Source organism: Acinonyx jubatus, chromosome C2, assembly GCF_027475565.1.
Source record: "Acinonyx jubatus isolate Ajub_Pintada_27869175 chromosome C2, VMU_Ajub_asm_v1.0, whole genome shotgun sequence".
Lineage (NCBI taxonomy): Eukaryota > Metazoa > Chordata > Mammalia > Carnivora > Felidae > Acinonyx > Acinonyx jubatus.
Genome location: NC_069384.1, coordinates 124685561 through 124711626, shown reverse-complemented (window position 1 = coordinate 124711626; position 26066 = coordinate 124685561). Strand labels below are relative to the sequence as shown.

The 26066-nt window shown below is 33.8% G+C and overlaps 1 protein-coding gene and 1 pseudogene across 4 annotated transcripts in view; both read right to left on the bottom strand.

Annotated features, from left to right (window-relative positions):
* STAG1 (stromal antigen 1) overlaps positions 1-26066 on the bottom strand; it is a 394549-nt gene that overhangs the window by 64869 nt on the left and 303614 nt on the right. For all 4 annotated transcript variants that reach the window (XM_027061785.2, XM_053221416.1, XM_027061786.2 and 1 more), the window contains 7 exons: positions 24748-24865; positions 16669-16772; positions 8952-9044; positions 8757-8846; positions 8405-8608; positions 7143-7213; positions 5283-5370 (listed from right to left, as the gene is read on the bottom strand). In XM_027061785.2, coding sequence (XP_026917586.1) covers positions 5283-5370; positions 7143-7213; positions 8405-8608; positions 8757-8846; positions 8952-9044; positions 16669-16772; positions 24748-24865 — 768 coding nt within the window. The remainder of the gene's footprint in view (positions 1-5282; positions 5371-7142; positions 7214-8404; positions 8609-8756; positions 8847-8951; positions 9045-16668; positions 16773-24747; positions 24866-26066) is intronic.
* LOC128315358 (60S ribosomal protein L9-like) lies at positions 10087-15998 on the bottom strand (annotated as a pseudogene).

Here is a 26066-nt window from a genome sequence, read left to right as displayed (position 1 = left end):
AATAGGGAGAATTTAAATATTTCTTGCCTTTATTTTACAAAAAAATTATATGAAGAAATACTACAAATTGGGGCACCTGGGTAGCTCAGTCAGTTAAGTGTCCAACTACTGACTTCGACTCAGGTCATGATCTCACTCCTCGTGGGATTGAGCCCTGCGTCAGGTTCTGCGCGGTCAGTAGAGCCTGCTTGGGATTCTCTTTCCCTCTCTTCTCTCTGCCCTTTCCCTGCTGGTGTTCTCTCTCTCAAAATAAATAAACTTAAAAAAAAAAAAAAGAAAAGAAATACTACAATAAATTCTGAAATGTGGATTGTTTACTGTGTTATAGAACTGTAATAATTTTTAATACTTTTTGTAGGTTAAAAACTCATTAGAATAGGGGAGGACACAAACAGATGCCAGATGCCATATTCTTGCTCCGAAGTGTTCAAAAAAATATTTAAAAGCACACAGGAGGAGGAGGTATCAAAGCAACTCCCTCTGTCTAATTCCACAACAGTTTGAACACCAAAATAAATTAACAATAGAACTCAATTTTAACCAGCTGGACAGAAGAGGAATAAAGTAGTAATCCACGAGTCTATATGAATTTTAAAAAATGAATAAATGACTGAAGAAGGGCAAGTTCTTCTTTATAGCAGAGGGCCAACAAATAAATGACATAAATAAATGACATAAATAAATGATGGAAAGTCACTATTTACTTCATTTGTGACCATGAGAGAAATAAATGACTGAGGCAAGAATCATAAATGGATGCTAACATTATATCAAAGTTTGATAAGAAACAGGAATATTCTTAAGGAATCTTTCCACATTAAAAAAGAAAATGGAAACTCTACACAGGATAGACTTGGCAGAGCCTACCTTATTAAAGTGATCAAAGTTAATATCACAATAGGAAACAAAATGACATCATGTGCCTCCTGATGTGATGCACTGAGGGCAGAATATCATTTATTGTAGCATTCTACCGAGAATGCATTATATGAATGAATCTAAACATGTAGATTAGACAAAACTAAGTTGAGGAGATTCTTTTATTATTTTTTTAAATATTTATTAATTTGAGACAGGGAGAGTGTGTGTAAGCCAGGGAGAAGGACAGAGGAAGAGAGAGACTCTTAAGCCCCAAAGTGGGGTTTGATCTCACGACCCTGAGATCACAACCTGAGCCAAAAACCAAGAGTCATTCGCTCAACCAACTGAGCCACCCAGGCACCCCAGTTGAGTACATTCTATAAAATAATTAGTCTGTATCTTCAAAGTGTCAATGTCATGAAACACAAAGAACAAGAAAGCATTCCAGATTAAAAGACCAAAAAAAAAAAAAAAAAAAAAAGACATCAAAAACTGGATGCAATGTATTATTATTGCTTGAATTCTGGGCTGGGGGAAAACTGCTATGAAGAATATCATTAGGGGTGTCTGGAGGCTCATCGGTTGGACTTCTGAGTTTGGCTTAGGTCATGGTCTCACAGCTTGTGAGTTCAAGCTCCGCGTTGGGCTCTGTGCTGATAACTCAGAGCCTGGAGCCTACTTCAGATTCTGTGTCTCCCTCTCTCTCTCCCCCTACCCTGCTTGTGCACTGTCTCTCTCTCTCTCTCAAAAATAAAATAAAACATTAAAAAAGAATATTACTATTTTACATATGCATATTTATATGAAAATAAAATATATATATATGGGGAGAGAGAAAGTGAGAAAGCTTGCGAGTATGCAACTGTGGAAAACTTGTGACAATAGATGAATCAGATGAAGGAAATAAGAGTTTATTTTTCTATATAACTCTTCTATAATTTGAGTTAAAAGATTATTATACACAGGTAAATTCTCCTAAACTTCAGTCTCACATATTCTAAACCTGTAATAGTTAAAACAGTATTGGCATGAGAAAAGAGATCAGTGGAAGAGGAAAGAAAAAAAAATAACTCAGAAGACTAGGAAACTTCTAGTTAAAACGGTTACCATGGAAAACAAACAGTCAAGCATATGGACAATACAATTACCCAAAACTGCTAGATGATTAATTTTAAATTATCTTCAGAATATTAAGCATAACTAAAGGTAAGCAATCACAAACATTCTGGTAGTTATTTGTTATCTTTACTCAAAAAGGGTATTTTCTCTGAATTTTAAAGTACAGAGTGGCAATCTACAAAAGTGAGCCTGTATGGTCTTATGAAGAACTGGTTGAATTCTGTATACTTTGCAGATTTTCAATTGTAGGTATCTAAAGACATGTTTCTAAGAGCTGCTGACTGCTAAATAGTTTCTATTGCTAAAACAAACAAGAGCACAATCTAGTAGTGATGCACTAAAACTTCATATACATGATTAAAGTTTTAAGGACATGTCTAACGACACAAATAGAAATATATTCCATGATTGTGGATTGGAAGAACCAATACTGTTAAAATGTCCATACTACCCAAAGCGAACTACAGATTCAATGCAATCCTTATCAAAATACCGACAGCATTTTTCACAGATCTAGAAAAAACAATCCTAAAATTGTGACAGAAGATCTTGAACAGCCAAAACAATCTTGAAAAAAAAAAAAAGAACAAAACTGAAGTTTGACATAAACTACAAAGTTGTAGTAATCAAAGCAGTAGGGTCCTGGCACAAAAACAGACATATAGATTAGTGGAACAGAAGGGAGAGCACCAAAATAAACCCATGATTACATGGTCAATTAATCTTTACAAAGGAGGCAAGAATATGCAATGGGAAAAAGTCTCTTCAACAAATGGTGCTGGGGAAACTGGACAACATGCAAAACAAAGAGGCTGGGACCATTTTCTTTCACCATACCCAAAAATAAACTCAAATGGATTAAAGATCCAAATGTGAGACCTGAAACCATAAAAATCCTAGAAGAGAGAACAGGCAGTAATTTCGCTGATGTCAGCCACAGCAACATTTTTTTAGACAGGTTTCCTGAGGCAAGGGAAAGAAAAGCAAAAATAAACTATTGAGACTGTATCAAAATAAAAAGCTTCTATACAGCGAAGGAAACAATCAAGAAAACTAAAAGACAACCTATGGAATGGGAGAAGATATTTGCAAATGACATATCTGATAAAGAAAGGGTTAGTATCCAAAATGTATGAAGAACTTACACAACTCAACACCACAAAAACAAATAATACAATTAAAAAATGGGAAGAAGACAGAAACAGACATTTCTCCAAAGGAAACATACAGATGACCAACAGACACATGAAAAGATTTTCATCATCACTTATCACTAGGGAAATGCAAATCAAAACTTCAATGAAATATCACCTCACACTTGTTAGAATGGTTAAAATCAAACAGGAAACAACAAGTGCAAACATGGATGTAGAGAAAAAGAAACATCTGTGCACTGCTGGTGGGAATGCAAACTGGTGCGGCATTCCTCAAAAAAATAAAAATGATCCAGTAATTCTCCTACTGGGTATTTACCCAAAGAATACAAAAATACTAATTTGAAACATTTGCACCCCTATGTTTACTGTAGCATTATTTACAATAGTCAAATTATGGAAGCAGCCCAAGCATCCATCAACTAAATAAATGGATAAAGAAGATGTGGTATGTATGTATACATGTATATGCATGTGTGTTTACACACACACACACACACACACACACACACACACACACACACACCAGTGGAATATTATGGTTCATAAAAAAGAATGAAATCTTGACATTTGCAACAGCATGGATGGAGCGAGAGGATGTAATACTAAGAGAAATAAGTCAGTCAGAAAAAGACAAATACTATATGATTTCACTCATAAGTGGAATTTAAGAAACAAAACACAGAAACACAAAACAAAAAAAGAGACAAATAAAAAAACAGACTCTTCACCTTAGAGAACAAACTGATGGTTCCCAGAGGGGAGGTGAGTGGGGGGATGGGTGAAGGAGGTGAAGGGGATTAAGAGTACACTTTTGATGAGCATTGAGTAATGTACAGAACTATCAAATCACTATATTGTACACCTGAAACTAATATAACACTCTGTTAACTATACTTGAATTAAAAAAAAGAAAGTATGTGTTAAGATTAACAAAGTATAAGCAAATGTCACATGTATGTGTTCTCTTACTCTAAGAAATTAAAAATGGAAGAAATAAGAAAATAAGTAAGAGAAAACCAAGATAATCAAAGACGACAACCAAAGAAGTCACAAGTCAGTTCTACAACAATAAATGATGGTGTAGTGAATTAAAAATAAATTTTGACATAATTATAATCCCCAGATGAAACAGAGTTGTGCTATTCTCATTATCTTCTTGAGGAAAATGAGGAAACCAAAACAAGGAATACCTCAACTCTATCCCTTTCAACTTTAAAGAACAGCTTGAGAATATAAACAGAGCAATGAGAAAGTATATTTCTCTGATTAACTTTTAATATGAAATCATAATTGTTATACCTGCTGAAATTCTTACTGCTTTAGTATTTAAGCATTCATTACCAAATGGAAATACATGAGACCACCCCTAAACACCACCTATACTTCACTATTGGTTGATATTTTGGTCTAATGAATGAGTATATGCAGTATACAAAACAACTCTTAATTCTTACAACAGACTGTTATTGCTAAGTAACAATAACTATATGTAATTGTCAATTAAAATTAACTACATTACATGTAACCACTAACAACTGTAATAACTGTTAACTGTTAATTAACAATTAACAACTTAATTCTCATATAGAATTGACTATTTTAAGTGTCTTCCAGACTAGAGAAATTTGGTGAATTCCTGCCCTTTCCATTCCAACTTACATATGAAGGCAAAAAGGTCTAAAATCTAAATAGAGGCTCCAAGTTTACTTAGCTATGGTTCTGCTATAAAAAGTAAGCCGTACCTCAGGCTTACCATTATCAATACCTAGAACAGTACCTACAATATAGCCATAATTAGGAATTTTCATCAAACTGAATCAAGTTTTGAAGTTACTACTATGGAAATTAATGGGATTTTTCCTAAAAGAACAATAATGTTTACTTTAGTATTAAATTTTTAAAATACATTATAAAAAAGTTTCTCTACTTTTTTCTGTTCAAACCTGAAGATATATTACACCTACCAGTAACATCCAATCATGAACACCTGCAAGTAATATTCAATTACTATAGCAATAATTCTCAAAAGAGGCATCCGCATTTAAGGATTATACTTTCTATGTAAGGCTTTTAATAATCCTGTGTGATCTCAGAGAAGCTTCGTCTTCTAAAATGGACAAAGAAGGAATATCAACAAACTCCTACCTGTTCTGGCATAGCTCCATGTTCAATTCCAGTCTTCAATAATCTGTAGCAATTACCAAATAGATCCCATTTTGTGAGATCATGAGCACTAAAATAAACAAAAATGCATTAACTTTATTCTAGAGTAGAAGAAAATTGAAATTTGAACTCAGTTTGAGTAGGTAGAAGTATAAACTAACTTCATTTTCTTATAGAATCAAAAAAGATGGATAAAAAATGTTCAAGTACTCAGAAAGAAAGGAAGAACTAAAGAGGATGGAAGTAGAGAAAAAAGGAAGGAAGGAAAGAAAAAGGAAGAAAAAGGGAAAAGGGAAAGAGGGACAAGGACGATGAAGGGGGAGAGGAGACAAAATATATAAGCTGATATTAGGAATTAATTAAAAGAAACTAATTAACAATAAAAATTTGCACCTTTCAATGAAGGTTACTACTACATAGTCAACCTAAGCTTGTATTCCATTTCATTCTTCCTAGTATATTTTTAAAACACATTTTAACAAATCCATTCATAATTTCAAAACATAAAAATACATATGTATTTTTTAAAAATTTTTTTTTAACATTTATTTATTTTTGAGACAGAGAGAGACAGAGCATGAACGGGGGATGGTCAGAGAGAGGGAGACACAGAATCTGAAACAGGCTCCAGGCTTTGAGCTGTCAGCACAGAGCTCGATGCGGGGCTTGAACCCACTGACCACGAGATCATGACCTGAGCCGAAGTGGGCCGCTTAACCAACTGAGCCACCCAGGAGCCCCCATATGTATTTTTAAAAGAAATTTGTATTCATAAAATAGGGATAAAGAAAGACAGAAATAGGGGAAAGGAAATATGGCAAAGCATGAAATTTAGTGTGGCTATAGGCTTCTTAATTGAAATAATGCTGACATTTTATTTTCTCATGAGTTCTACTACTAAAAATAGATCAGTGAATGTTAACTTTCATTTTGAAATGTCAAAATATTTTTTAAAATAGGAGTTTTGACATTAGTTGTCAATTATTATTTTGAAATGTCAAAATATTTTTAAAACTAAGAGTTTATTTCTCCATAGAAGTCTAAAAAATGTACGTGTGTAAAAAGAAAATCTAAAAGTCTTAGATTTTAGACATTGCTTTTGAAATCTGAAGTGTTCATTAATGTAAGGGCTACACTTAAACATTCTTTAGAAAACAAAGATCTTTATTTTCCTTTCTTTATGGAGCACACTTCATTAACAAGGGACATGTAAATTACAATTTGAAAATGACACTTAGATGAACTTTCATGGCTTCCTCCCAAATTTTTTTTTATTAAGATTTCTAAAAGCTATCAATTGAAAATTATACCTATAAAACTCTATCTAGCTTATGGGGCGCCTGGGTGGCTCAGTTGGTTAAGTGTCCGACTTCGGCTCAGGTCATAATCTCAAGGTTTATGAGTTTGAGCTCCATATTGGGGTCTGGGCTGACAGCTCAAGCCTGGAGCCTGCTTCAGATTTTGTGTCTCTGTCTCTCTCTCTGCCCCTCCCTCACTCATGCTCTGTCTCTGTCTTTCAAAAATGAATATTAAAAATTAAAAAAAAAAACAACTCTAGCTTATAGAGTAAGCCCATCTAATGTGTTAATAATATTGATTAACAAATTTTTACAGTGTACAGTGTACATCTGTTACACTTGAATTATAAATCTTACTCCTTAAATAATCAAATAATAAAAACCAATAATTTATAGAGAGAAAATCTGAATAGTAAAAAAATCATAACATCTCTATATTTGTCTAAAAATTTCCATTGTTATACAGACGTCAAATATTATCAAAACAGTCTATTTTACGTTGGCTAATATATGTTATTAACCAAATCTAAATAAAATGACGTACTTATGAAAAGAGGTTAACCGCTTTAATGTAGAAAGAACATTGTAAATATCATCATCATCAGCTTCTTCTCCCTATAAATAAAAAAAAGACATCACTTCATTACCATAACTTTACTCACCCTCAAATTCACACGAAAGTCTGTTAATGCTTACTGCCTAAAAGAATTCTTTTTTATTATATAAAGAGTACATATTCACTGTTGGTAAGAAACAAGGTACAAATAAGCAAAAAAATAAAAAATAACAGCCATAATTGTAATACCCAGAGATAACCATTTTTGCATTTTAAACAATGTCATAAATGTTAACTTTGTACATTTTTTTGATTAATAGTTTAGCATAAATTCACTGAAACTGCTGAGTGAAAAGGTACGTGCTTTAAAGATTTTAATGGTTACTTCAAAGATTTTACTGTCAGTTCCTTTGGTAGCTCAAAATCACAATGAAAAATAAAAAATGGTTGATAAAACTCAGAAGTTAAAATTAAAAATTAGAAGTTGGAAAAATTGGTTACATAGATTAAAAAGAAAATCCTATCAGTCTGGCCATCAGAGCACAGAAATCTGTGGGGGTTCCAAATTGCCTTACAATGATTGGAGGAAGAGGGCAAGAAATGGGAATCACAAAAGTAATTATAAAAATAACCAGCTGGAGAAGTGCCTGGGTGGCTCAGTTGAATAAGTGTGTGACTCTTGATTTTAACACAGGTCATGATCTCACAGTTTGTGGGTTTGAGCCCCATGTTGGGGCTTCAGATCCCCTGTCTCCCTCTTTCTCTCTGCCCCTCCTCTGGTCATGCTCACTCTCTTTCCTTCAAAAATAAAACAAACATTAAAAAAAAAAAAAAACAGTTGGGAGAGGTCTGCTGCTATCCTGGGCACACCACTGGTGAGTGGCTGTTCCTTATAAGTACACTTAATTTTTATGTTGTATTCATTAGCACATTATAGGAGTTGAATAATATTAAAATATAATTTAGGTTCCAGGAATAAAAAATGAAAAAATGAATTAAGAAAAGCCAGACCTTAAAAAGGTATTTCTTAAAAGAGAAAAGATTTAGCTTTCATGAAATAGGTGTTTAAAATAAAGTATAACCAAGGCTAATCTTTACAGGATGAACAGCTGCAATAATGCTAAGATCTGAAAGAGGTAGGGAATTCTACTAGATTTTACTTTAAAATGGAAACAATTTACACATTCAACAACTCTGAATAACTATTAGCCAAAATTATCACATATATACACATTAACTTTAAAACAGACCTCTTGCAGTAGATCTTCCACAGAATGATTGAATCGATCTACAAACTCGTCAATTAGCTGACTTCGAGCTATGTCAACTCTGTTCTGGATGGTATACTCTTCACTGCATAATATGCTATAGGTTTTACTGCAGGCTTCTAGAACATCTGATTCTACATGTTTCTCCACAACAAATTTAATCTGTTTTAATAAAGCATCCAGATGCTGAGGAGGAAAAAAAAAAAAAAAACTATGATATTTAGATTAATAAAAATAAGCATCTGTCAAATTATAAGCCTATAGATTACATGAAATGAAATAATCTAGTTAATTAAACTGACTATAATAGAATTTCAATTTCACAGTGTCTTACCTTTTCCATTCTACCTGTGCTATAAATTTCTAGATCAAAATACTGTGGGATTTGTAGCAAGTTTGCTACCTTCTCTGCATCTGCAGAATACTAGAAGGAAGAGAAGCAAAGAAAAAAGAAGTGACTACTTTAATAGTTCAGTGTAATAAGCAAACTCAGTGGCATATTAGCACAGAAATGTAAATGAAACTATACCTTTGATAGCAACATAGGAAGTGTGATAATAAAATGCTCAGTCAATTTGTTTCTATCATCAATTTGAGTTTTTCTCTCTTTGGCAGTTAGCACCTAGAAATAAATTTAAATGGGCAAAGAACATAATGTCACATACTAATTTATAAATCTAGAATGTTACACAGAACAATGAAGCACTGGCAGATAACGTACCCGAGAATTTTCAGAGAAGCTTAACAAACTAATTACTAAAACAAATATCTCTAGTTTTATGCTTATTTCTAGTTAACATGCAGTATTACTTTATGAAATAACTACTTATTTAAGAATCACCCAAATTTAGATAAATTACTACTTGTTTAGGTTAAATAAAACAAAAACAAACACTTCTATAAAACCAATTATCAACATAAAAATATTAGAACTAATGGTGATACAATTTTTCCAGAGTTTTAACCTCAATATGTTAACAGTAATCTCCCCTATGTTAAATACACTTTTCTGAAAATACTTTAGAAAGTAATGCTTTTATATTATCAGCAGCTAATAAATTTTCACTTATTTTTTGACGCATATACTAACAATATCTGTGCACTCAAGATAATCATTTCCCCAAAATATTCTGCATTTTGTATTTATCTTGAAGGAACTTAGGATCATAATGTTGAATGGTATTACAAAACAGAAACATTCCAATATAAATTACCACTTTATAAATGTAAACCCTCATTTAAAAAAAAATCAATACAGCTTTTATTGTATCTTTAAAACACCACAAGTAAGTCTGAGAAATCATTTGGTACCTTGCTGTTTCTGTAGCTGGGACATCTTTTCTATTGTCTGAGAGTGAGAGAGTGCGGGGAGGTGCAGAGGGAGAAGGAGAGAGAGAATCTTAAGCATTAAGTTAGATGCCTGGAATGCCTAGGTGGATCAGTAAATTAACTGTACTTAAGCATTCAGGCTCAAGTCATGATCTCATGGTTCTTGAGATCAAGCCCTGCGTCAGGCTCTACACTGACACTGGGATTATCTCTTTCCCGCTCTCTGCCCCTCCTCTGCTCACACTGGTGTGCGCACGCTCTCTCTCTCAAAATAAACTAGAAAAAAAAAAAAAAAGAGCTGACTTTTAACCGACTGAATCACCCAGGCACCCCTGGAAAACTTAGATCTTATTCATCAGGCTGCTGAACTTTTTTTTTTTTTTTTCACAGATACCATCCCAACATTTTCTGATATTCTTGTTTTTAACTGTTGTGGCTTTCTGAATCAAAGCAGCTGAATCTGACACAAGTTCACTGTCATTTGCTTAACGAATTAACTCATCTTTCTGGGCCTGAGATACTCAACAAGCAACACCTTGGCCTCATCCGAAGCTTGCAGATGTATTTTTCACTCAAGAAATTTCAGACTTCAACAAGAGAACCACTGTCCCGAATAACAATGTTGTTGGGGAAGTGAGCATACAAAGACCCTCCCTTGTAACGGAAGCCCAGTGTAACGCCCTCAATCATGTTCTGTACATGACTACAGATAATGCGAACCAGAGCCATTTCTTTTCTATTTGCCCACCATTTGTCAATTTGGAGCCTCTTCTTTTTCTTTCCAAGGAGACTGAGTCTCTTTGCAGGGTTTGTCTGGCATCCTTCACAATAGTAGTGCATCCCTTCAGAGCGATGTCAACATTTTTTGGAATGTTGATAGTTTGCTGAGAATGGTCTTCATTCTCACAGATGTTTCAGAATGTGAAAGAATAGGGTCTCCTATCTGATTCTTCTTCCAGGAACTTAATATTGTTTTTCTACCTCTTAAAATACAAAATAATCACTCTGGAATGATTTACCAAGTATTGTATTCAGTTCTGCACAAAGTAATAAAAAGGACTACATATAAAGTGGAATATACATCTAGGAATGTATTCAGGGTATTGAGAAGTCTTGAAATTCATTTGATAATGTATGAAAGGTCTAAGAATATTGATTTTAGGGAAAAAGCTGTCTTTGATTGAGTGATCATGTTAGGCAGTCTACATGCACGAACTCAGTTAATCCTCCCAGTATCTCTGATGGAATGGTAAAAATGGAATACCACGTATGAAGGGAGACTTTGCCAGTATCTAACAAAACTGTATACATATCTTTCCTCTGATCTAATGATCTCACTTTGAAGCAATCTACCCCACCAACACACATGGTACAAGTATGAAATGACACAAGATTATTCACTACACATTATTTCTAATAGTAAAAGACTGGCAACAATCCAAAAGACTCTCAGTAGTGTATCCACATAATGGATATTATGCAGCCATAAAAAAATAAAGATCTCCAAATACAGTTATGGAGTGATATCTAGGATATACTGTTAAATAAAAAATGTAAGGTACAGACACTGTACAAAATATACTATCTTTTGAGGGTGAGAGAAAGGAGGATGGAGTACATGCATTTACCTATACTTGTAAAATGAAACACTGAAAGGATAATCTGAAAACAAATAAAAATGGTTACTGGTAGGAGGGAGAAACGTGTATCAAAGACTTCTCTGAATGTTTTTTATTTAAAAAATTTTTAAATTTATATCCAAGTTAGTTAGAATATAGTGCAATAAAGTTTTCAGGAGTAGATTCCAGTGATTCATCCCCTATGTATAACACCCAGTGCTCATCCCAACAAGTGTCTTCCTTAATTCTTCTTACCCATTTAGCCAGCCCATTCCCCCACCCACAACCCCACCAGCAACCCTCAGTTTGTTCTCTATAGTTAAGAGTCTCTTATGTTTTGTCCCCTCTCTGTTTTTATATTATTTTTGCTTCCCTTCCCTTATGTTCATCTGTTTTGTATCTTAAATTCCATGTATGAGTGAAGTCATATGATATTTGTCTTTCTCTAATTTCACTTAGCATAATACCCTATAGTTCCATCCATGTTGTTGCATATGGCAAGATTTCATTCTTTCTGATTGCCGAGTAATACTCCTCTGAATGTATATTTTTACATATTTTTCACCTTTTAACTACATAAATGTTTTACATATTTCCAAAAACTAAAAGAAAAAACATACAAAATCAAAGAGGGAAAAACCTTGTTATGCTAAATTTAAGTCATAAATATCAACATAAATGTGTAATTTAGTATATATGGATATATACAGAGAAATATATACATACATATTTTTAGCTCTGTATACTCAAAATGCCTATCAGAAATAATAATCAATTGACAGTGAGTACTCTTAGGTACAAGATTTTAACTTTAAATACTACTCTATTAAAAGGAACCAGGGTTTCTTGGAGATTCCTATGCTAGGGTAATGTAAGAATCAGCCGTCAAGTGACACCCAGTAACTCCTTCCTGGTATTCATGCCCTTGTAGTCTCTTCCCACAGTGACTAAGGCTGACATGTGTAATCAATAGGAGATTGTGGAAATGATGTTGTGTGACTTTTGAGAACTAGATCATAAAAGACACAGAAGTCTACCTTACTTTCCTTTGGTTCATTCATTCTGCTTTATTCTCACTTTGATCATTCACTCTGGGAGCAGGGGGAGGGGGTAGCAACCATGTCCTGAAAGCACTCAAACAGTCCTACTGAGATGTCCACATGGTGAGGATCTAAAGCCTCCCACTAACAATCAACACTAACTCGCCAGTCATGTAAGTTAAGCCATTTATAGAAGCAGTAAAATAACAATAAAATCTTCAGAGGCTAAAGCCCTGACTAACATCTTAAATGCAAACCTATAAGAAACCTTAAGCCAAAAGAACAGCTAAGGCACTCCCAAGTTTCTGACCCACAGAAACTGTATGAGACTATAAAGCCTTATTGTTTTAAGTCTCTAAGTTTTAAAGTAATTTTTTTACATAGCAATAGAAAACTAATATAAACAGTAAAGGTAGAAAGTAAACTTGTTGAGAAAGCAAGAAGGTGCTTAAAAAATGATTAACACAAGTCAAAAGGGTAAGAAATGTTTAGCCTGAAAGGGCTCAATTAAAGTTGGAACAACACATAAAGTTTTTAAAACTTTTATTTTGGAAAAATTTGAAAGTACTCATTCTGTCACTATTACTTCATTCATTTCCTAAAGACTTTAATTTCCTGTAGCATTTTAAGGCAAATTCTTGGTATATCATTTCACTTCACCCATAAATATTTCACTGTATGTTTTTAACAGATGAAGACTTAAGAATAAAACTTGCCATCTCCAACAAAATTAAACAATAACTCCTTACTATCTTTCCATAGCCAGTCCATAGTTTTTTCTATTTTTATTTTTTGGATTTCTGTACATTCATATTTAATGTAAGCTTTGATATGGTTGCATTTATGTCAGCCATTTTGTTATCTATACATCTCATCTTTTTTTGTGCATTCCTTCTTTACTATGTTTTTTGGAGTTAAACATTTTTTAGTATACTATTATAATTTATTTGTTGATTTTGCTTTCATTTTCTTTAGGTATCAGTAGTTGCTCTAGGGATTATAATATACTTCTTTAGTTTACTATAATCAACTTTAGATTAATATTGAGTTACAGCAAAATACAACAATTTTGCTCCGATATAATTCCATTTCCTTTACCCTTATTTTATTATGTGTGTTATTATATATGTGTTATTGCTGTAACATATATCTGCATATCTTATAATCTTAATGCTTTAGTGCTATAATTATTGCTTTTATTAATCTTATGTCCCTTTAAAGAAGAGGAAAAAGAGATATATTAATATACATGGCCTTTTATAGCCACCCACATAGTTACTATTTCTGGTGCTCTTCATTCTTTCCTATGAATTAGAATTAACATCCAGTATTACTCTTTATAGCTTAAAGGACTTCTTTCAGTATTTCTTCTGAGGCAGGTCTTCCAGCAACATATCTCTAAATTCTCGTTTATCTGGGGATGTTTTTAATTCACCTTCATATTTGAAAGGTAATTTTACTGGATTTAGAATTCTTGGTTGGCAATTTTCTTTTCTTTCAGTGAATATTTCATTCTGTCAGTCTTCTGGCCTCTACTGTTTTATAAAAAATTAATTAGTAATCTTATTACAATTGCCCTCTACATGACATGTTTTTCCTCTTGCTGCTTTCAAGATGTTTTCGTCTTTGGCTTTCAACAGTGACTATCCTGTCCAGAGATGAATCTTTTGTGTTTACACTACTTGAGTTTTGTGAAGCTTCTTTATCTGTGGATTATGTTTTTCACCAAATTTGGGAAGTTTCTGGCAATTATTTCTTCAAGTGTTTTTCTTTCCTCTTTCTCTCCTTTCCTTCTGGACCTCTCATTATACAAACTTGATGCACTTAATATTGTTTCACGTATTTCTCAGGCTCTGTTCATTTTTCTTCAATCTTCTTTACTCTCTGTTCTTCAGAATGATTTTTATTAATCTAGGTTCATGTAAGATGTTTCTTGTCATCTCAAATGTGCTGTTAAACCCAAATAATGAATTTGAAATGTCATTGTACTTTTCAACTCTAGAATTTCCATTAAGTTTTTTCATTATTAAGATTCCTTATTTCTGTTATATTTTCCTGTAATCCTTTGAACATATTTTCCTTTAATTCTTTCAACATATTTTCTGAAGTATTTGCTAAATCCAATAATTAGGCCTATTGAAAAGCCATTTCTATCGTCTGCTTTTTTCACCCAGAGTATGGTCACATTTTACTGTTTCTTTGCATGGCTGTAATTTTTCTGGAAGAGTCAACATTTTTAGGTAATACGGTGAAGCAATTATGGATTTTTAACTGATTTTTCTGAGTTTCATTACTTAAAAAAGTAATCTTAAACCTGAAATGTATATATAATCTGTCTCTCCCATGATGTATGTGGCCTCTGCTTAGAATTTTCATTATTTTTGTTTTAAAGCCTGTTTCCTAAGAGTTTTCAGTATTTCAATAGATTCCTGGTCAATCAATGATTTGGGCAGAGTTGGTGCTTAAATACTTCCAACATATAAGGCTTCTCCCCTCTGAGACCTGGGTTAGAAAGTATATTCAAAGATCAGCCACTTCTTCAAGAAACAACAAGTGTTGGCGAGGATGTGGAGAAAAAGGAACACTCATGCACTGTTGGTAGGAATGCAAACTGGTGCAGCCACTGTGGCAAACAGTATGGACATTCCTCAAAAAGTTAAAAATAGAACTGTTCCACAATCTAGTAATTGCAATACTGGGTAAAATGCAAAAAACACAAAAACACAAACTGAAAGGGATACATGCAACTCTATGTTTATTGGAGCATTATTAAAATAGTCAAATTATGGAAGCAGCCCAATGTCCACTGGTAGATGAATTGATAAAGAAGATACTGTATACATACACAATGGAATATTATGCAGCCATAAAAAGGAATGAAATCTTGCCATTTGCAATGACATGCATGGAGCCAGAGAGTATAATGCTAAGTGAAATAAGTCAAGACAAAGATAAATAGCATATGATCCTACTCATAGGCAGAATTTAAGAAACAAAACAAACGAGCAAAGGAAAATAAAAAGAGACACACACAAACCAAGAAACAAACTCTTAACTATAGAGAAGGAACTGATGGTTACCGGAGGGGAGGTGGGTGGGGCATTTGGGGATTAAAGAGTACACTTATCATCATGAGCACTGAGTAATGTACAGAATTCCTGAATCACTATATTGTACATATGAAACTAATATAACACTGTATTTTAACTGTACTGGAATTAAAATAAAAAACTTAATAAAAAAAAAAAAAGTCCAGCTAATACCTAAGTTTGCTTTGACTTTTATTTTCCATTGGGTTTTCTCAGGTTTCTCAGTCAGCCAGTGATGTATGGAGAGCTCATCTCATCCTTTTATGGCTTTTTCATTTCCAGGATTTTTTAGATTCTTGGCTGGTCCACTGTTCTTCCCATCTGGGACCACAACCTCTGAATATCACAGCTGTGGGTTTTCCTTGTTTGTTTCTACCATGTTTGCCATTTTTAGTTCACAAAGCTCTGGACTTTTGCCATTTGTACCATATTGAGTCTGCCCCCTCTGTGAGCAAAGCTGCTGTTTTTTGCAGACAGTACCACTCTGGTAACACGACATCAACTTTGTGGATGGGTGTGTGTGCATCATAATCCCAGGCAAGAAGGCAGCAGACTCCTGTTGCTTTTACCTGAAGCTTTAGCAGCTTTTCAAAACAAATCCTTCAATTTGTTTTTTTATCTCTGGTGAACTTCCAGAGCTCTTTGATAAGTTTTTTTTTAACAAATTTTGCAGTTTCATTTTTTCTTTTTTTGTAGAGAGAAATTACCTACCTCTGCACACCACCAGAGCTGGTCTTTCCATCAATGACTATCTCAATTCATCTTTATAACCAATAAAACTTGCATTATTAGCTCCATATTACAAATAAGAGAATTAACACACAAAGAAAATAATCAACTATCTGAAGATTAAATAGTTGCTAAATGGAAGAGTAAAGTTAGGCAGTTTGCTTTCAGAGCCTTTCTGCATTTTTAACAGATATGAATGTGAAAATTATTAAAGTACTAGAACAGAAGCAGGTACAGGTGCTTTGGGAACATGGAAGAAAAGAATCTATTTTTGAAACCTAAGTGCAGTAGACAGTATATAATGACAAAGCACCACAGCATGTATCCTTTACAGAAATTCCATGTTTTTATGCATACATATACCATCAAAATTTTCAAATATTTAAGACAGTTAATTACATTAAAAGTCTTTTGGTAGATTTCTCACTAATTTAACTTACTCTCTTGCCAGTACCCCTTCCCACTGGAGGATGTGCCTCAGCAGCTTGACGAATTGTACAAACCATTAGCTCTATAAGAGCACTCTCTTGACGGTCAGACATTGCTAAAGTGAAACAAAACGCATTAGTATGAGTAGACAGTTTTATAATAACCATATATTAAAGAGAACACACAGTTATAAAAAACTGCAAACATATTCTATTACTGGTTATTTTAAAGACCGAAGTTAAGCTCGCTTATCCTAAGTCAAACATGAAAGAGAATTAGAAAGTAAAGAAAAAGAGGACACTGGTTTCTTCTAATACCCAGTCTAAGACCATATTTCTGAATTAGGCAATACCAAAATTTTACCATATTTCCTTCTCATCATTTAAAGCTCATACAATAAGACATCTTCTTCTAAATAAAAAGTGAGCTCTACATATTTTTAAAAAATAACAATAGATTTTGAGTATCTTTCAAGTCACTATGTACACATTATGAATAATTTCTTAAATAATTATAAGTTATTACATAATAAGTGTTCCACAATTTAGTCAACCTTCTTCTACCTTTTACTCAAATTGTTTCCAAATTTTTGTCACTATAAACAATGCAGTAACAAATATCATTAACACACATATATTTATGTAACTGATACTTATGTTTCTGTAGAATAAATTCTGAGACAGGGTAATGGGTCAAAGGTTAAAATAAATATAAGGTTATTTATGGAAATTCAAACCTCCAACTGCAATGATGTTTGGTTCCTCATATCCCTAGCCAGCACTAAATCTCACAAATCCCTTTAATTTCTGCCAATTTGAAAAATGGTTATTTCGTTATTTTGCTTCTTCCTTTGTACTAATCAGTGAAATGTATTTTCTTGTTTTATTGGCTTAGAACTTTTTTCTGAGATTTTTATATTTATTCTTTGCCCATTAAGGAGTAGTAACTTTGTCTTTTGAATGAGGCAAATATCTTCTCCTAGTTTGTCCTTTTGATGCCAGAATCTTCAGGGTATCTTTTGTTAGACTTTTTTTTTTTACAGAAATTGTTAATTTTTACAAAGTTACATCTGTACTGTTTCATGGCTTCTGGCTTTTTTTTTATCTTTCTAGTTTTAATGAGATATAACTGACATATAACACTGTACAAGTTGTACAGCATAATGATCTGACTTACATATATTGTGAAATTATCACAAAGTTAACAAACATCTATTATCTCATACAGATACAAAAAGGCTCCTGGGTTTCTTGCATTGCTTTCAAAGATCTCCTTGTCCTAGAGATTATTGGAATATATTTTCTTTAATTAAAAAAAAGTTTATTTTTGAGGGAAAGAGAGAGCAAGCAAGGCAGGGGGGGGGGAGGGACGGACAGAGAGGGGGACACAGAATCCAAAGCAGGCTCCAGGCTCCGAGAGATTAGCACAGAACCTGAAGTGGGGCTTGAATGCGTGACCTGCAAGATCGTGACCTGAGTTGAGGTCAGATGCTCAACTGAGTGAGCCATCCAGGCGTCCCTAAAAATATATTTTCTAATTCATTTTCTTCTCTCTCTCTAGCTTTTATAAATTTATTCTGTCTGAAATTTATTTCTGCTGGTTGCATGAATATGGCCTATTTATTCCTACACCAGATGAACAGCCAATTATGCCTCTACCATTGTTAAGTAAACCAGCTTTCCCTGCATTTAAATGTCCCACTTAAACATTTAAAAAATGTTTTAGGCTCTCATATATGGTTAAATGATTTCTGGATTCTTTAGGTTCACTAATCTATTTGTCTATTTCTATTACAACGCCATCCTATTTTGATGATAGCTGCTTTATAATGTGTTACACCTTAATATATAACTTAATTCAACTAATCTGAACATTTAGTTGAACAAGATTCCCTTACCCAGGCCTTTTTCTAAATATTTTCTAATTTCTATAATGTTAATAGCAAACAATTAAGCACTGAAAAAAAATTTTTTAATGTTTATTTTTTAGAGAGAAAGACAAGAGCATGAGTGGGGGAGGGGCAAAAAGAGGGAGGGAGACACAGAATCCGAAGCAGGCCCCAGGCTCTGAGCTATGAGTAGAGAGCCTGAAGCAGTGCTCTAACTGTGAACCCCGAGATCATGACCTGAGCTGAAGTTGGACACTTAACTGACTGAGCCACCCACACATTCCTAATTAAGCACTTATTATGAGTAAGGCACTGTTGTAACTGATTTGTATGTTAACTTGTTTTATCTTCAACACAATTCCAAGAGATAGAACTAATATCTTCACACTTTACAGATAGGGAAAGTGAGCCACAGAGTTAAGTAACTTTCAAAGTACTCAGGTAGTAGTGGAGTCAAGACATGGACTCAGGTAGTCTGATTCCTGGGTCTGTGCTCTTAAGCACTATCCTTTTAAACAAAAGAAAACATTTTATATGAAATCATTTTGCTTAGTTCCTCCTCTCATCTCATCTTGAAGAACTTGCAGAAACCCACTGGAATTCAAACTGGTATTTTATTTTATTTTCTTATTTGAGAGACACAGAGAGAGAGAGAGAGAGAGAGCGAGAGAGCATGAGTGGGGCAGAGGGAGAGAGAATCCCAAGTATGCTCCATGCTCAGTGTGGAGCCTGACGCGTGGTTTGACCCCATGACCCCAGGGTCATGACCAGAGGCAGAATCCAGAGTTGAGTGCTCAACTGACTGAGCCACTCAGGCACTTCTTGCATTGGTATTGAAAAAAAAAAAAATTATATACTACACGGGAAGAATGGACATTTTTGTAATATTTTCAGTCAAGTACATAGCATAGCTCTTTATTTTTGAGATCTTATCTAATGTCAAATTAACAAAATGCTATGGTTTTCTTCACACTGATTTGGTACTTTTCTTATCGAATTCATTCCTATATATTTTTAAAGATAGAAATTTGACACTGATTTGAATAGCTTAATTCTATCTGTCTGCCTCTCTCCCCCTTTCTCTGTATACTTATTTATGTTAAAGGCTAAAAGATACGGGGATTATAGAGACAGACTTAGGTATAAATTAAAAGAGATTAAGCTTTAGAAGTTATATTGATTATTAAAAAAATGGGCAATATCAATGAGAAGGAAAAGACATAATAAAATCCTGTCCTTTTTATTCTGTACTAAAATCATCCTGTATAATATGATGTATGGATATCTTAATGCAATCATTTTTTGGTTTTAACATTTTAATTGTCTTAGGAAAAACACATGAAGTTCAGCCTGTCTTAGGAAAGCCACATGAAATAGCTTCAGCTCTTCCATTTATACTCCTTGATCCAAATAAAAGGAAAAAAGCTTCCCACTCAATAAAACAACTAAGTTTCTATTTTTATGATTCTAGAATTTTATACTTTTTCACATTTGATAAAAGGAATGACAAGTTTGTCTATGAACTAAATGTATTTTCTTTTACTTATGAAGAAAATTTAGTTGTGTAGAAAATGAGGAGAGAGAACTTATCAAGTACAGAAACATTCCCCTACTCTGTATAAAAATCCTTAGTGTTGAAGAATAACCCAACCTTACAGTGTCCAATGACATTAATTTTGTTAGTTTATAATTTTGAATCATCTATTTAGACATGGTAAACTCAAAACAGTTAAAATTTAATTGAAATTCCCTTTGAGATATGACAGCCAAGCCAAATAATAAAATTTAAAAGCATAACAAGCCATAAGTCACAGACAAGAGCCAAACAGCCACAGTGAGGGTAAGAAATGGGTAGCTGTTTGCACTATGAATTAGCAGGTAACTATACAACTTTCTAAAGCTTCGGAAACCTCTTTGTACATTATCTCCATTTCCTCACTAATGTTTTATTCACATCACCTTGAACTGTGGCTTCTTTCCCTGACTACGATTGAAAAGAAATGCTTAAAAGTCACCAACAACCTAAATCACCACTAAAACTAATAATCTTTGCAGTTTTTCTTCTTCTCTGTAATATATGTTATTAACCCCAGGTCTCTTGAACATCCTCTTTACTGAGCTTCTATAGGGTATAATAATTTCTTACTACCTTTTTTATATAGCTTGCTAGAGGCTCTTAGTCTCTCTTGCCCTTCCTGCTTTTGTCCCCTAGCCACAATCTTTAAAACTCAGCCATGGGCTCTTTTTTTTCTTTTTCTTTATAATTCATCTTCCTCTTCTATATTTTTATTATCATTTCCCATACAGACCATCACGGCAGTTTCCGAACTGGTCTTCTGCCTATTCCAAATGATGTTTGCAAATATCACTTTTCTTAAAATATGAATTGGATCATATCACTCCCATGTTTAAAATCTTTGCATGCCTATTACTTAGAATGAACTAAATAAATCTCCTTACAAGCTAAAATGTTCTACATTATCTGGCTTCTGGCTGTATCTCATCTTGTGCCATTGGTTCACTACACTCTAGCTACTGCAGCTCCTGCAACATAATATCATTCATGCTTCAGATCCTCTATAATTGCTATCTACCCTACCTAGGAGGCTCTCTTTTGACACTTCCCATGGCTAGCCTCCTCATCCTTCAGATTCTTTTTTTTTTTTTAAATGTTTATTTGTGTGTGTGTGTGTGTGTGTGTGTGAGAGAGAGAGAGAGAGAGAGAGAGAGAGAGAGAGAGAGAGAGAGAAAGAGAAAACATGAGCAGGGGAGGGGCAGAGAGAAAGGGAGACACAGAATCAATTCAAAGCAGGCTCCAGGCTCCGAGCTGTCAGCACAGAGCCCGATGTGGGGCTTGAACCCATGAACTGCGAGATCATGACCTAAGCGAAAGTCAGGTGCCTGACTGACTGAGCCACCCAGGCGCCCCCTCATCCTTCAGTTTCTTGACTCACAGGTGGCCTCCTCAGCGAATTCTTCCTTTAGGGATTCAGTCTAAAGATAGACCCCTCATAATATTATCATCCATCACACTTATTAACTCCTAAATTATTCTTTTACTTGGTTTTGATCTGCCTTCGTTAAGAGAATGTAAACTTCTTATGGGCAGTTAGCTGACCTCGCTCAGGAATTCACCCTGAGTGCTTAGTGTTACAGTTAGAATACAGAAGGTGGTTAATAAATATTTTAAAATTGTAAATAAATTAATGATTCCTGCTTTGAAGAATTCCATTTGCCCATATATACTTTATCCAGTACCTAGATACTAGAATTCTACTAGCAGAAATGACCACAGAAGATTATCTACACTAGATTTTTTGGGATTTTCTTTTTAACAGATGAAGAAGCAGAAAACCACATAAGTCAAATGACTTAGTTATGGTTTTGTTACCTGGCTACCTGTTACCCAGGCCCTCATATTATACTAAAAATTTATCCAGTAATTTGATTCTGCTAACACACACACACACACACACACACACACACACACACACACACATATCAACAAAACACCACCACCACCATCACCACCACAACTTGACCCTTAAAAACACCATGAGGCATTCTTTAGGATATGATGATTTAAACTGCTATTGTAAATCTTTAACAATGTGTCTGTTTCCCCAAATTTCAGTCCTCTGTCTCCAACTGTTAACTGAACTTTCATCCACTGTCATGCTCCACCTACCTAAAACATAACTTAATTTCTAATCACTCTCAAAAATAAAGGTTACTAGTGGTATTTTGTTACCAGAAAATACAGCTAAATACTAGCAAAGAAGATTGCTTTGGATGCCATTCCATGCCTGAGCTAGTATGTGGTACAGCATGCATGGGAACAAATGTGTGAAAAAAGTGGAGTCATGATATAGATACAGTTTTGTGCTTGTTATTCATAATCTCTTCAGCCTTGCCTTCATATCCTAAAACTTTGGTTCACTTAAAAACTTTTTTCCCATTTTATAACTCACTTTTCTAGCTAAAATCAAACTAAACAAACCTATGTCACGCTAAACCAAACTAACTTCTTGACTGAAGTTAAACCCAATGTCTTAACTAAACTTAAATCACAAAACATCTAAGAGTACGTAGTTATTTCAACAAGATAAATCCATGCAAAACACCTTGACAACTGACATAGTAATTACTATTTACTGACTGACATATCTTATTTAAATGAGTAAAAGGTTAAAAGTACCAAAGCATAGCACTTTGTCTATTCTTTCCGTAATTTATATTCCCCTGCCTCCCTTCTTCTCCTTGGAAATAATCTTATAGAGCATGGGATGACAAAAAGAAAAAACAACAAGTTCTAACCCACTCTGATAATACGCTGATTCTCTGGAAACAGTCAAGGGTAAAAAAAATGAATGGAACGTACTACTATATACTATGGCAGGCACTTTGCTCAAGTGTTGACTGGACTGTATTTTATTAGAGAAAATGTTAAGATTCACTAGAAACAGAATGCATAAAGTCAGTGAATGTAGCAGGAACCCGTGTAAGTAAAATAAAGAGAAAATTTTGGTGTAATGTTGAGAGTTTGACCTAGTGAAACTAGTTGGACCATCAATTTTGAAATAGGGCCATCTTCTTAACAAGGATATCCAGGGAGAAAAACACATGAGAATAAAGTAAATTATAAAGTAGGGTCAAATATACTATAAATACCTGCACCTTAAAAGAGGGTCTGGGAAAATTTGGGGAAGGATTTTTGTTACAGATTAAGAATGAGGTGTGAGGCAAATATTTGTTTAAATGAGGCAATGTGAGCCACTTTACTGGAGTGTATTTGTATATGATGCATACCTGTTGTTTCTCTCACTGAATTTGTTAAAGTCAGAGTAGATAATGCCAATTAGCATCACTGCTTAGAAAGAACACTAGGGGATGATCACTTTCCTAGTGACCTGTTCAGGTAGTCTATTGCAGGAGATGGCTCATTTTATTCTTTTTTTTTTAATTTTTTTTTTTTAATTTTTTTTTCAACGTTTATTTATTTTTGGGACAGAGAGAGACAGAGCATGAATGGGGGAGGAGCAGACAGAGAGGGAGACACAGAATCGGAAACAGGCTCCAGGCTCTGAGCCATCAGCCCAGAGCCTGACGCGGGGCTCGAACTCACGGACCGTGAGATCGTGACCTGGCTGAAGTCGGACGCTTAACCGACTGCGCCACCCAGGCGCCCCCTCATTTTATTCTTATATCCCAGAGGGCTGAACCACACAGAAAAAAAAAAATAGGGGAAACCGAAGAGGAAATCAAAAGTATACTACCTTATTTAATCCTCACAAAACCCACATAAGATATGTAAAGAAAATAACCTCTGTATTATGAAGAAAAAGAAGCTAACAATCAGAAAAAAATGAGAATTCTAGTGACAAAAGATAAGAGTTAAAAATCTGAATGTATTTCTTTTGATTCTGAAGTCCATGTTTGGTTCACCCCAAGTGTCACTTATATCAAAGTGTCCATATTCCAGGTCTGTTGTATGGATTAAGTAAAACAGCAGTTCTTTAAAGTATTATCATGGGTTAGTTTGAAAAACAAACCATTTGTAGGAAAAAGCATTTCTAGTGTTAAGGAGCTCATATTCATATAAGCTTTTAGAATTAGAATATAAATACTTTATTAAATATACATATCCATTTTGCTGTTCATATTAATTATGTAACATGTAGTAAGATACATACTTCAGAAATTTTCATATAACAATTATTTCTATTTCTTGAAACTAGGTAAATGACTTTTTATTTCCTGGTTTTAATATTTAAGAAAATATAATAAAAGGGGATGGCTCTGGTCTAATTAAATCCTTTTCCAAATTCACACATAAATACAGTAAAATTCTAGGGGCACATTTTTTTTTTTTTAATGAAGTACATCAGTATTTTGTGTCTTAAATCAGCATAAAGAAAACTTTTTTGAGTATTACACAACACATGGATTTTTAAAAACTGTGCAGCATGGTAGCAGTCTTAATCTAGAACGATGTTATAAACTCTAAAAACTATAGAGATGTTATAAACTTTATAAACTATAGAGACATTCTTACTTGTTACAGGAAACAAATTGTTCTCTTTGCAAAAAGACACACAGTGTGCTTACATATATTTAATTTTAAGAAGTGACCTATATAGGATGGTATGATTATTCATGAAAACCCAAACACCATGTAAATCAACTTGTCAAAATACTATACCTTCCTCTCCTTGAACAGGTTCTTCTAATAGCAACTCTGTCATACATTCCCAGTCTTTCAATAGTTCTTGAGAGCTCTCCCACAAACTGTCCACCAAGTAGGCTGCATGTTCATGTAACTAAAAATAACAAATCAACTGTGACTGAAGAACATTTAATGAAGAAACTACTAATAATAATTTCAATTTGATAAACCATTTTCTTCATAAATGAAATGGCTTGGTCACAATATTTCCAAGAGCCACTTAGAAAACAATAAACATATTTGTATGTCATTGTAAATAATGGGGATGCAGTATGAAGACTTGATAATTTTTTGTTTTTTCCAGTAGTAAGGTTAAGGATCTATCTCCTAGTCCAACGGCATCATTTATAGATGAGGAAACTGAAAGTATAACTAGTTAACAGAATTCCTGAAATTATAAATTAGATCAAGGTCACTTTTCATTATTCTTGATTTGTTTCTAGAACTAGCTTTTTTTAAAAAAGGACATATATTCCTTTCTCCCAGAATTCCATTTGAAAATTTGGTGTCAGAATTACTTACTTTACATCTCTCATCTTGGTCAAGGTCAAAATGTTATGTTAAGCTACTGTATTTCTTTTCTTTCGTATTGTAATTTCCATTTAACTCAATGCATTCCCATCTCACCCCAAACCAATTTTTTGCTGCTCGTTACTCTTGACAATCTTCTTTGGAATCTATGTTTCCACAGTAACAAACACTCTCATGTTCCTCATCAAACACTTCACAGTACACTCTCTACCACTTGTTAGTTATTACACCATGAAGAATATTACTCAAAAAGCTCCTCAGAGAAGGTAAGTAGAGATGTTGGTGTTGCTCTGATTTCTGCTACTATAACTAACTTCTCCACCCTTATTGTAAAAAAGTTCTTCCACCCTTGAGGCTCATGACATCCAGCGAAGCCCAAACTAGTTTCTTGTTAAAACTAATTTAATACATTGAGACCAATATTAAAAAAAAAAAAATAGAAAAGAGTATATAGCACATATAAAGTTTAAGTACTATTTCATACAATTCTTACTTCAGTTTTATGTGCTTGTACTAGTGAGAGACAATAGTTTTCACATCACGAATACTGGTCCCAAAATGTATAAAAGTGTCCTTTCTAGATGTACTGGTTGTTTGCTGATATACTGGCATAACTGAGAAGTGAGCTGGTTTTCATCCTCACTCCTAATTCTATCATTAATTCTTCTATGTGCATTTTGATGATATATTTAAAGTTCTGCTTCATTTGCACTCCTTAATTCTATACTTCATTTCCATCGTATTTCAAATCTTCCATTCCTCAA